Below are 11,386 nucleotides of genomic sequence, written 5' to 3' on the forward strand. Positions count from 1 at the left end.
CTTTAACTCAGTGAATAACCAATAACTGGGGAATAACAAGTCTTATAGGACACTGGCTTCAAGTATCTGATTTTAAAACAGATATTAAATAGTCAGAAATATAAAATGCTTCACAACTATCTTTTTGTCACAACTCACACGTGCCTGTCAAACTAAGACATCCTGTATTCCTCAGAGACAAACTGGGGTTGGAGCTTTTCTTGTTTATTTCCCAAATCTCTGAATAGTTGACCTAAAATGTCACGAAGGGAAACTCTACTGATTACCAGAAACCTATAAAGAGACACTTTTTTAAAAAAATTGTCCGTTTAACTTGTGTTGTTGGTTTATGATGGTAACAGGAAATGGTGCTTTTTATAGTACCGCTGCAGAGGGGTACTAACCAGCAGGTTCAGCCACATTAGTGATCGAACACACTACAGATACAGAGAACATTTGTGTTATCAATATCAGCCTGTATGTGCACTGTATCACTTCTGTGTGATTTTGTTTTAAATTAGCTTTCCTATGCTTATTTCTTTTGTCTATTGTACACCCCTGTAAAGCCTCTTAAACCTTTACACATGAAATACAAATACAAATCGACTCAACTACAAGTCAAAATTCATGCTTAAGTGGAGAAAATACAGTGGTGAGAGGACAATTCTCACTCTTCTTCACAGGAAGCACATTTAAATAAAATAACCCTACCACCATATATGGGCGCTCTAAATATACCCGTGTTATGTAAAGAGGCTGTAAAAACAACACGCAGCTCAGTTTGTCATGCAAACAGTCTCTTTTCAAGAATAAGGAAGTTTACTTGATGTGTTTTGCACCTCACCATTAATGGCAGCAGTTAAAGGGAGACACACACAAACACACTGGTTTAAACACACTCATATTGAAACACAACCACCACTGTGGCTGAAGGTCATGCACAAACTCGAATCTGCTCCCCATCCTCTAAAAAGCAAAACCGAAACACACCACAAGTTTTAAAAAGGCTGTGGTGTGATTCTGAATCTCTTAGCAAATGATGCAGTCTTTTTAGCTATTTCATCTGATTCAAACAGCAGGGATATATTTTCACTATGGATAACACGCGATAAAACTTCTAGCCTTTGTGCCCCATAATTTAACATCAGATGACCCACTGAGGATCCTGCAAAGTGACCTTCTCAGAAGTTGTTCATTAAGCTCAATAACACAGTTGTAAGACACACCGCATCATTATGGTGAATTCATGTATTCTCGAAACAGACATCATGTTCATAAATAATATTTTTTCTTAATTCAGTGGTGCAGGTCTACAGTGCAATACTGTTAAAGCTCAAGTTCGCTAAACAAGCAAAAACAGAACTGAAAAAATAACTTGCGTTAACTCATAAAAGGCCTTCATTTGTGAGTGGACACAACAGAAGTTTAAGCATTTTCCTGATATTTTTGGCTGTTTTACAAACAAAAATGAATTTTATGCTTGAGTAAAACAGTTTTAAATCACAGTCCTGGTGATTTTGCTTCAGTGGAAGGCCAACACCTTTTTGGTTGTCCAAGAAATTTGCATATACAGGACAAACCCACTTTTGGCTGCTTCCTTATTCAAGGCGGTCGCCACAGTGGGTGGGGCTGCTTGTTTGATTTGGCAGATTTTTACCCCTGACACCCTTCCTGATGAAACTCCAAAGGAATTAGTGTCTCCAAAATCTGTATCCCGGAAAGACAAACCCTTATATTCATGAATGTAACGACATATTTGTACAATATTCTCTTTAATCATTTATGCAGGCATGTATGGCTCTAGCAATTGTTTTTTTAATTAAGAATTTTCCTTGCAATGCCTGGCAATTAAATGGCATATTAAAACAAATAAACAAAATCAGCCTTTAGGAACCATTCTATTTACTTAAAAACATTTGTATAACAAAAATGCTTCTGTTAAGTAATGCCATACAGACTCATTACCTTAAGTAAAGGTAAATAACATTACCTGTGAATTTCATTTAGTGTTTCCAAAGCCTGCTTACAGATTCTTACTACAGACTGTAAAGTGGCTGCACTAGTTGAGGACATCAGTTAATGTGTGATGGAGCACCAATGCAGTACAGCTTCAAGTTAATATTTTTCCCAGTCTGTCTAAACTTTAATTCTCCTCGCTGCTTGTTAAGTTATCGTTCATGCATTACTCCTAGTTGGATAGTCAACGCATTGTTTGAATGTTTGCAGAATCTTAATGAGCTTGAAAGTCAACATTGGCACGACCACCTTTATTCTTAAACACAGTCTGAATGCTCTGAGGCAGCTTTCTTGTAACTTCTTTAAGTAGCCTTTAGGAATAGTTCTGCAGACTTCTTGACAGGCATTCAGTGCTCTTCTTTGGAAGTTCTTCTTTGGAATCCAATGGTGGATCTGATGGCACCTTTCTGTGTTTATTATTTATCAACATGACACAGCTTCCATCGTGTTTTGCAGATGGCTACAGAAGCTCATTGTTGTACATCTCTCCTGACCTCCTGCATACTTAATGACAATGACTTGAAGCAAAAATAAGAAATTTGGATTCATCACACCATCAGACCTGCTGCAGCTGATTTTTAGGTGGCTTCTTAACACCCACCCTTCCACTGACCTGACTTCTAATCAGGCTTTTGGACACAGCAGATGAACTGATCCAAACACCTATTACAAGTCTATAAAACTGTGTTGTCTTTGGCATTTTTATAGCTTCGACTTGAGAAATGTGAAGAAATGATGTGTTTTTGTTACAGGCTGCATTAAGATACAATTTAAAATTGGTTCTTTGCCAAGTTTTCTGTTCATTCCTTGAGTTAAGTACCCTTTGTAATGCTTGAAGGTTTGCAGGTCAGTTTTAAGTGGCATTAACCATAATATGAAAATGGCCAGGCACAAGGACTGGACTGAAAACGGGTGAAAACGTAGCAAAATTTAAAAAACAAAAGAATACAAAACAAAAAACAACAACTTTGAAAGACCTTTAGAAAGCCTGCAAAACTTTACCTCAGGACCAAATGTAGAAAAAAACAAAACAAAAAAACAAAATATGAAGAAAGGGGCAGTGGCTCGTTTGCACAGTACGCTGCAAGTTAAGTCTGATTTTGTCCATTTAACTACATTTTGTGAAAAATCAAACTTTCAACATCATCTTTTTGGACTTTTAAACAGAGAAAAGTTTTTATCGATTTGAATAAAATGAAACAAACAAAACTTTCTTGATCAAGACACGAGTAAAAAATAATAAATACATAAAAACTCACTCATTACTCACTCTGAGGACTTAACTGGAATAATCTGAAAACTGTTTCTTGCCTTGTATGAGAAAGTCTGACTGGACCACTATTGACCACACAGTAAACATCTGTTCATCTGTAGTTAAGTTATTAGAATAGTAGAACAACTGGTTTTAACTGAGGAATTTATCACCAGGTTTCTTTTTTAAATAAAGCTCGTTTATGTAAAGGGAGGGGGGATGGGGTGGGGAGGTGGGGGTCTGGAATGAAGAAAGCCAAAAGGGATTTGGGAACAGTTGCTTATTAACCTGATTGCATAGCAGCGCAACAGCTCCTTTTACTCATTATGCCATAATAGGTGTGACCAGTTTTGAAAACCTAAAAATTGCTCAAAAGTCTTAGTGCTCCTGTCTGCTTCCCACAACCGCTGGAATAACACCAACAACAACAACATGAGCAAATACTTAACTGCTGCAGTTAACAATTCTTCAATGTTGTGCAAATGAAAACCACTTTCTTTATTTCATATGGCAACTTGACTGCAAAACATGTCTTTAGCCATTATTCATCATCTGCTTCCTTTCAGACCATTTCACTTCAAGTGTGTTTGTGTCTCAGCCTCTTATCATGGTCCTGTGTTCCCCATAGAGAACAGGGAGGGGGCACACCCCTTTCCTTCTCTGTCTTGCACACACATACACAAACACAGACACCAGTAACTTTTACAATAGAAACAGGAAGCCGAGCTACTGTACTGGACACAGAGAGGAAATAGTAGAGGCTATTTCCCTCTCTGGTCGGTGTGGGAGTAAGTGTGTCAGTGAAAGACACGCATCCATCACTTTAATACCCTGTTATCTTCCTTTATTCTCCCACACATTCATAACCCTGAATGTGGTGTTGTGTTGCAACACATCTTAACACATGTTAAGAAAACATTCAGCATTTCTCACACATCAGGCCTTTTCCCAAAACTCACACAGGCACGCCCCTGCAGCAACCAGAGAAGCCTGGCAAACGGCCTGAAGCATCACTGAGGTCGTTTAGATGTTCAACGCGCATCACACCTGATTTTATTTTATCCAAACACCCCATGCCAAACTCCATTCATAAATCTGACGATGCAATGGAATTGCTAAACAATCAATATAAATAACAGCCTTAAAGCTTCCCCTTTAACTCGACAGCAGAAGCAGTCAGGCTCCTTTAAAATTCACTTCGTATATTGAGAGTTACATATCCATCATTCTGACGGTAAAAGGGGGAGAAACTATGACTTCAGAGATAAACAATTCAGAAAAAACAATATAACATTACAAAATGTTTGATGAAAGACAACGGACATGATGCCGAATTAATGAGACAATTTAAAAATATTCTTCCGTGTTATGATTTGTGAAAAGAAATCTGGCGTGTCTCTCTACAATCGAGTCAACTTGGAACTTGGAGATTTTTTGACTTGAGTTTGGTGTGGCATGCACCAAGGCAGTAAACTGAAATCTAGAAGCTAAGCTGTTCGCCCTTTAATAATGCTTTCCAACTCACCTATGACTATTCTGAGATGCTTGAGCCTCGTCAGCACGTCCTTCTTTGGGTCCAGCACTTTCTGTGTGGATTTTTTAACGTCCCCATGAGGTTTTTTGGAAAACATTCCTGAGGCAGGAGACGCAAGAATGCGATGGTAGACAGCAAGGAGGAGCTAGCCTGTGTAGCCAGCTAATCTTCAAACTATAACGAAAAGGGTGTCTCCCGGAGCATTAGCAGCCTTCCGCAACAGCGTGGAGTATTTCTACGGGTAAAAAATTATCAGAGAAACTCATTCTCTTTAAACTAAGACAAATATGTACAGCGTAGCGGGGCAACGCATCCATCCATTGCACCTCCCTTCTCCACAACAGTCACTAGCTGCTTAGTTAGAAAACATCATGGCGGAGGAGGGGAGGAGGGAAAACAAAATAATAGATAGCAGATAAATTCAACGCAAAAATGCCACAGTAATAAGCAAAATTTCTATCCCGTTTGTCATAAATATCACACAGATCTTACATACTTTGGACATACGTGGATTTTAATCTTTTAATGTTTTAATTGTGCACGATTCTGTTCGAACTCTCCGCCTCAAGCTAGAGCGGTGAAACATGGGTAATGCAGTTTAAGCTTCCACAGTGGTCCTCTATCCATTCGACTATTCTAGATAAAGAAAACTACAATTCCCAAAACAAATAAAGGCGTCCTGCAGAGATTTGTTTTTAGCTTAGCTGGAGCACACGAGTGTAATCGTAACTAAGGTATAACGATAAGTTTTTACTTTTTTTCCCTCCGAAAACATTTTTTCCCAACACATCCTGCAAAGTACCACATATCTTGTAAGATGTGAGTCAGTTAAAGCTTGCTTGTTTGTATATATTTGTAATTAAGCCGTGATAGTTTTTCTTGCTACTTAACTATATTGTCTTGCTAACGTGCTAACGAAATGCTAATACTGCTGTCGTGTATTGTTTGTTTTGAATAATTTCAAAGCTAAGCTAGGGAGCGCTTAGCGAATAAACTAGCATAAGCAATAAAATCATGTGTACGATTATTGTCTATAATATTCAAACACCTTGAGGATACTTTTCAAGTTCCACCATTAAAAACAGTTAACTGAAGAAAAATGTGTATGAGAAGTCGTTCACTACGAACAGTATAAACGAATACCCCACATTATTAGCTTCTTTAGTTAAGCTGAATATTACACAGGTAAATGTGAGTTAAAAAAAATCACCTGGTTGATCAACGATCGCTGGATATATGAAGGACTTAATCAAACTAAAAACCCAGAAGTAATTCTGAGTTACGAAGTTATATAATTTTATCAGCAGGAAAAAACAGAGTTGATGTTCTTTAGCAATACATTTCTTAGTGATATTTAATTAATTCAGGATGAGCGCATCAATCAGAGCAGCAACTGAACTATTAACGTTTTAATCAACCCTACTAGTTGTGGCATGCTGATTTCTAATTTCCCTTAGTGTTTTAAATAATCTAGAGAAAACATATGGTAGGATGTGAAGAAAGGAACTGCGGTACTGCATGAGGAAGTCAGAGGTGGCAGAGAAGTGTGTGAGCATGGTGAGGGAGGTGTAACAGTGAAACAGCAAGGAGGAGAGGTAGGGAGGGGACATGAGTTTAAATACCGGGGTCAACCATCCAGAGCAATGAACAGTGTACAAAAGAGGTGAAGAAGAGAGTGACTATCATAAGTAAAATATAGGAGTTCTGCTGCCTAACAAATAATTGAATATTGTACGTGCAACTGCCAAAACAACCTGGCTATATTTCTGTCCCACACCAGTAACCTGACGCAGAGTTGCCGCCATGCCATTGCACCGTGACCGGGAGAAAAAGGAGAGTACAGCTGAGGAGATGGAGGCGGAGGAACATGAGCAGGAGGCATCAAGCTCAGAGGAGGAGGACTCTGACACTTCCTCTGTCTCTGAGGATGGAGACAGCTCAGGTGAGAAACACTGGCCACAGGAAATGAGCAGAACATTCCTGTACAGCTGTCATTAAAAATGAATACTTGAGTGAATCAATCAGATTTTAAAAAGTTGTCAAAGCTTCAACTGAATATTATTATATTCCTACTCAGCAGAGTTTGCTTACATAGCCACCGAGTTGCTCCCTTCTTCCATCAAAGACTAGTTTCATACCATGTTTGTTTTATGCTGTTCTAGAAATGGATGAGGAGGACTGTGAGCGGAGAAGGATGGAGTGTTTGGATGAAATGTGCAACTTGGAGAAGCAATTCACTGATCTCAAAGACCAGTAAGATGGACTCTTTGCTTCAAATGGGAGTTGTTTTAGGAAAGTCATATAACAGTGAGTTGCATCCATATTTACTCCTGCGTCTGTGTACAGGTTGTATCGTGAGCGTCTCAGTCAGGTTAACAGCAAGCTGGCAGAGGTGGAGGCTGGCCGGGCGGCAGAATATCTGGAGCCTCTGGCAGTACTGCTGGAGAACATGCAGGTCCGCACCAAGGTGGCAGGTAACTTAAACGCATAGACACCTTCACATCACACTCGCATTCGTTGTTTATGTAGCCAGCTGTGCAATGCCTTCTGGTAAAGCTGCAGTTTGTGCAGCAGGGTGTTGAGTTGCCTGCTTTGTATTTGCAGAAAGTTGACATGTAACCTAGTAACATGAATTAAAAGTGAAATGTTTGCAGAAACACATTTTGTGTGCCTTTTTTTTTTGTATTTATACAAAAAGTGTGTAAACCAAAATCCAGGAGTAAACAGTATTTATTTAATCAAACATGGTCAGTGACTGTATGGCTGTAGGTGGCTGTAGGAAACACTGTCTAAAGTACACATAGGCAAAATACATCTAGCAGATAATGGAAGTCCATCCTGCAACAAATTAGTAACAAGCAGCATTCTACTAAGGAAGACTGCTGTTGGTGTGTTTAATCAATAACCTGTGCATTGGTGCATATCAGACTGCTGGCAAGGTGTAGCCTAATTTAAATATACATAGCATCCATTCGGAATTTTCTTTTATATCAACCATTAACTATGTAAAGATTTATATTAGCCAGTTATCCAGTTTTTGCATGCTATCTATGTCACAGTATGGAAATGTGGAGCAATCCTTCATGTGCAAAATCCCCACTGTGGATATGTATCCACTGGGGTTTCTCCACATCGTGTGAATTAGAATTTTGCTGTTTGCATCTGGCCTCAGCACTGAAGTGGTGTTTTAGGACCTCTTAAACAGACTCTTGGGAAAAAGCGCTGGCCCAGGTTTAGTTAGATAGCACAGAGATTGTGTTATTACTCAGAACGTGCAAAAACAAGTTTTTTTGGACACACCCTTTCAAATAAAGGTGGTATTAGTAATAGCGCAAGTTCTTTGACACACTGATCTCTTTATTCATTCGGATATTGTGTGTCTCTCTCCGTCTTTGGCAGGTATCTACAGAGAGTTGTGTTTGGAGTCTGTGAAGAACAAGTACGACTGTGAGATCCAGGCAACATGCCAACACTGGGAGGTTGGACACACAGTTTAATACTCCAAACTATTTTTTATTTATTCAGATATGTGGTAATGCAATTGTTTTCTCTGTATTATTATATGGTCTTTATATTATAAAGGGCTTTGAGGTGATTACTGCTGTGATTTGGCGCTTTATAAATAAAACTGAATTGAGCCAGTCTGTGTGTATGATTATGTGTTTTGTGTGTTATTTTGACTCTGTGTGTGCAGAGTGAGAAGCTGCTGCTGTTTGATACAGTGCAGAATGAGCTGGAGGAGAAAATCCGAAGACTAGAGGAGGACAGGCACAGCATTGATATTACATCGGGTAACACAGTCATTTACATTTTTTGATTACGTTTATACCCTCCCACCATATACGTGAAGTCACATTACAGTGAATGCAAAGTTGTGTTTTTATTTTTCTATCAGAGCTGTGGAACGATGAGCTGTCAGGAAGGAAGAAGAGGCGAGATGCTTTAAGTCCAGATAAGAAGAGGAGACGCCCGTCGGTGGTGTCTGATATCCTTCTAATGTCTTTACTCTTGCTCATAATGATTCTGCTCCTAAATAACTTAACTACTTGTGGTGTATCCATGTGTCTAATTACATTTCATCCCTGCTCTAGCAGTCAGTCACTGTCCTTAACTCTGCTTACGTCCATATATTGTCTACATGCTACCAGATCTGGACATCCTAGAGGACTGGACCGCGATCAGGAAGGTATGTGTTAATGGGCAGGACTCCACCCTCTTTCTTATTTCTCAGGTTGTGTATTCCTGATTCCTTTTTCTTGCCTCCTCTCCTGAGGCTCTTGCTTCTGAGCCATCTTTTCATAATGTGACATGTGGCACACCTGGATCCTCATCAGTTTTCACCTTGAGAAATTGAAGCAACAACTGTCTACAAAGTACGTCCCTCTCCATCAGAAGCATTTTAGGAATTTAGACATCTAATATGTACTGAGATTGATTTCCAAGTCATAGGCAGAAGGATGAGGAGGCACAAAATTCAGAAATGCGAAAATCCTCTTATCTTTGTCTCTTTGTGGCAGTTTATTGTGTGTTTAGGCAACATTTAACAATCATGTGTGTGTTCACCCAGGCCGTGGCTACGCTCGGGCCTCACAGAGGGAGATCTGACTCTGAGAGCTCTGCGTTCCCATTCAGACCTGACAGAAGCAGGCCCATTCTAAACTGCTGAGACACCCACACAAGCAGCCGCATAGGAAAAAACACCTCAAGGACCTCCAACACGGAAACCTCTACATGACACATGGTGGCATTCAGGTCTGCAGTCATAAAAACGCACACAGCAGGACATTTCTCAGTCTTCCCAGAATCCTCTGCACTTCTCAGCTGACAGTGATTCCACCTGTCTGTGAGATGATTGGTCAAGCTGCCTCTCCTGCCAACCATCATGACTTTAATAGATAAACAGGAACGGAAGCATTATTGATCGCCGCTCGTATGTTTGGGTATTGCTGCTTTATTTCACACTCAGGCTCTGTAGACGGTTTCAGCCGACACAGGTTTTTGTAGTTTGTTAAGAAAACCACAACAATTAAAACAAACATCTCATGTTAAATGTTATGAAAACGGCTCAAAAGCCATTGATGCTACAGCTTAAGCATCACTGAACCTGTTCCTTCAAAATGCTTTTCAGTCAGTGTTTACATTTTGAATACATCCCTTCACTTCGGATGCACAGATGGCCTTCATTAAAAATTTAAATGCTTCTCAAAGGTCGTATTCGGTGAGGTTGGTGTCCTTGCTCCACATTGTGGTTGCCTTGAGTGAGTTAATTGGTGTGCTTATGCTGGGAAAATGGGCGGGAGTATGAAAATGAGTCATTTGTTTAAGCAAACATTTCAGCTGAGCATCAAATTCACATTAAGTCTGACTTTTTACAGCTCGCAAACTCTGTGTTGATTATTGGTTGGTAAAGAAATCAGTCGTTCTATGCTCAACAAGGTCGAGGACTTGGTTTGACTTCACAGATTCACCATGTGTTTTGCTGTGGGTTTTCAAATTTCAGGCTTCCAGTGACGTAAGTGGGGGGAGAATACAAGTTCATCAATGATGCCATAAAATATATGGGTTTTTTGTTTGTTTGTCTGTTTTTGGCCTTTAATACAGTTTACTTTGTTTTGAAGACCATCCATGAGATATTTTACAAAACCAATAAAAGGGGTTATTCGGAAAAGAGTAATGCACAGAATTCCTGTCAGTGAGCTGACTTACAAAGACTTTTTTGTCATTAGTGTAAGAGTAAAAACAGGCATTTTTCTTTTCAGTCTGCCTTGTTTATACAGTACACAGTGTTTATGGACAGTCAAGGCATATTCCTCTGGCTTGTAGTTGCAGTGATGGAATGCTAAAACAGCAGTCTCTGTAATGTGCTGAAAAAATTGTCCACCAATACCAGATCTTACTTTGAAGGAAGTGAGCCAGATCTGTGCTGAAACTGACCAGAAAGTTTCATTAAATTCTGTTTGGTTATTTTATCATAATCCAATGGATATAAAGAACAGAAGGTGGACTTCTGCTATTTTAAGTGAGGGCCAAATGTAATGTATAAACAGCACATTAAAAGTTAAAGTGCTAATGTTGTCATTCTGCAGGTGTTGCATCCTCTTCTCTCACATCTACCTCTTTTCTCTCTCTCTCTCTCTCATGCTCTTCAAAGTACAGTTCACATTTTTCCTCATGAACGTGTAAATGCTGCCATCTTTATGAACACCGTTAGGTAATTTAGTGGTTGGCATGGTTGTTCAAATTTGTTAGCATTGTTTCGTTGTTATAAAGCCTGCAGTAATGTTAATTGTACGTGGAGGGGGAAGAATTAAACCACCAAAATCCTTTAATCAGTCATCTCACTGTTGATGATGAAACAAAACTGCCATTTGATAGCATCGTTTTTTATGTTTAGGTTCTGGGGATGTAATATTCAAAAGGTTGGACAATATGTTTTCCCTTGTCCTTTTCTTGTTTATCATGTTGATGATTTTACAATTAAAAGTTGTTTTATAAACGTGTCCTTTAGGCGTCTTTGTGAAAGCGCTGTCGGCAGAGCTACTTGCTCTCAATTTCAGCCTCGCATCTTTGCAACTGATTGCTTCATTAATACCAATGAAATATTT

At 39.2% G+C, this 11,386-nt stretch overlaps 2 protein-coding genes across 14 annotated transcripts in view; one reads left to right on the forward strand and one right to left on the reverse strand.

Annotated features, from left to right (window-relative positions):
- Positions 1 to 5,127, reverse strand: part of ralgapa1 (Ral GTPase activating protein catalytic subunit alpha 1) — a 71,413-nt gene extending 66,286 nt beyond the window's left edge. For all 10 annotated transcript variants that reach the window (XM_063500048.1, XM_063500054.1, XM_063500051.1 and 7 more), the window contains exon 1: positions 4,773 to 5,127. In XM_063500048.1, the coding sequence (XP_063356118.1) occupies positions 4,773 to 4,878 (106 nt within the window). In that variant the 5' untranslated portion in view covers positions 4,879 to 5,127. The remainder of the gene's footprint in view (positions 1 to 4,772) is intronic.
- A 326-nt stretch (positions 5,128 to 5,453) lies between these two features.
- On the forward strand, positions 5,454 to 11,275 carry brms1la (BRMS1 like transcriptional repressor a). Of its 4 annotated transcripts, XM_063497933.1 has the most exons (10): positions 5,470 to 5,600; positions 6,562 to 6,723; positions 6,944 to 7,034; positions 7,128 to 7,255; positions 8,181 to 8,260; positions 8,476 to 8,572; positions 8,677 to 8,766; positions 8,903 to 8,967; positions 9,055 to 9,154; positions 9,349 to 9,455. In XM_063497933.1, the coding sequence occupies exons 2-9, from the start codon at positions 6,585 to 6,587 to the stop codon at positions 9,133 to 9,135; spliced, it is 771 nt and encodes a 256-aa protein (XP_063354003.1). In that variant the 5' UTR covers positions 5,470 to 5,600; positions 6,562 to 6,584; the 3' UTR covers positions 9,136 to 9,154; positions 9,349 to 9,455. The 4 variants fall into 4 exon arrangements, with proteins under 4 accessions (XP_063354002.1, XP_063354003.1, XP_063354000.1 ...); XM_063497932.1 differs by lacking the exon at positions 9,055 to 9,154 and having other exon boundaries at positions 5,454 to 5,515; positions 9,349 to 11,275; XM_063497930.1 differs by lacking the exon at positions 9,055 to 9,154 and having other exon boundaries at positions 9,349 to 11,275.
- Positions 11,276 to 11,386: the final 111 nt, after the last annotated feature.

Source organism: Pelmatolapia mariae, linkage group LG16_19 (assembly GCF_036321145.2).
Source record: "Pelmatolapia mariae isolate MD_Pm_ZW linkage group LG16_19, Pm_UMD_F_2, whole genome shotgun sequence".
Lineage (NCBI taxonomy): Eukaryota > Metazoa > Chordata > Actinopteri > Cichliformes > Cichlidae > Pelmatolapia > Pelmatolapia mariae.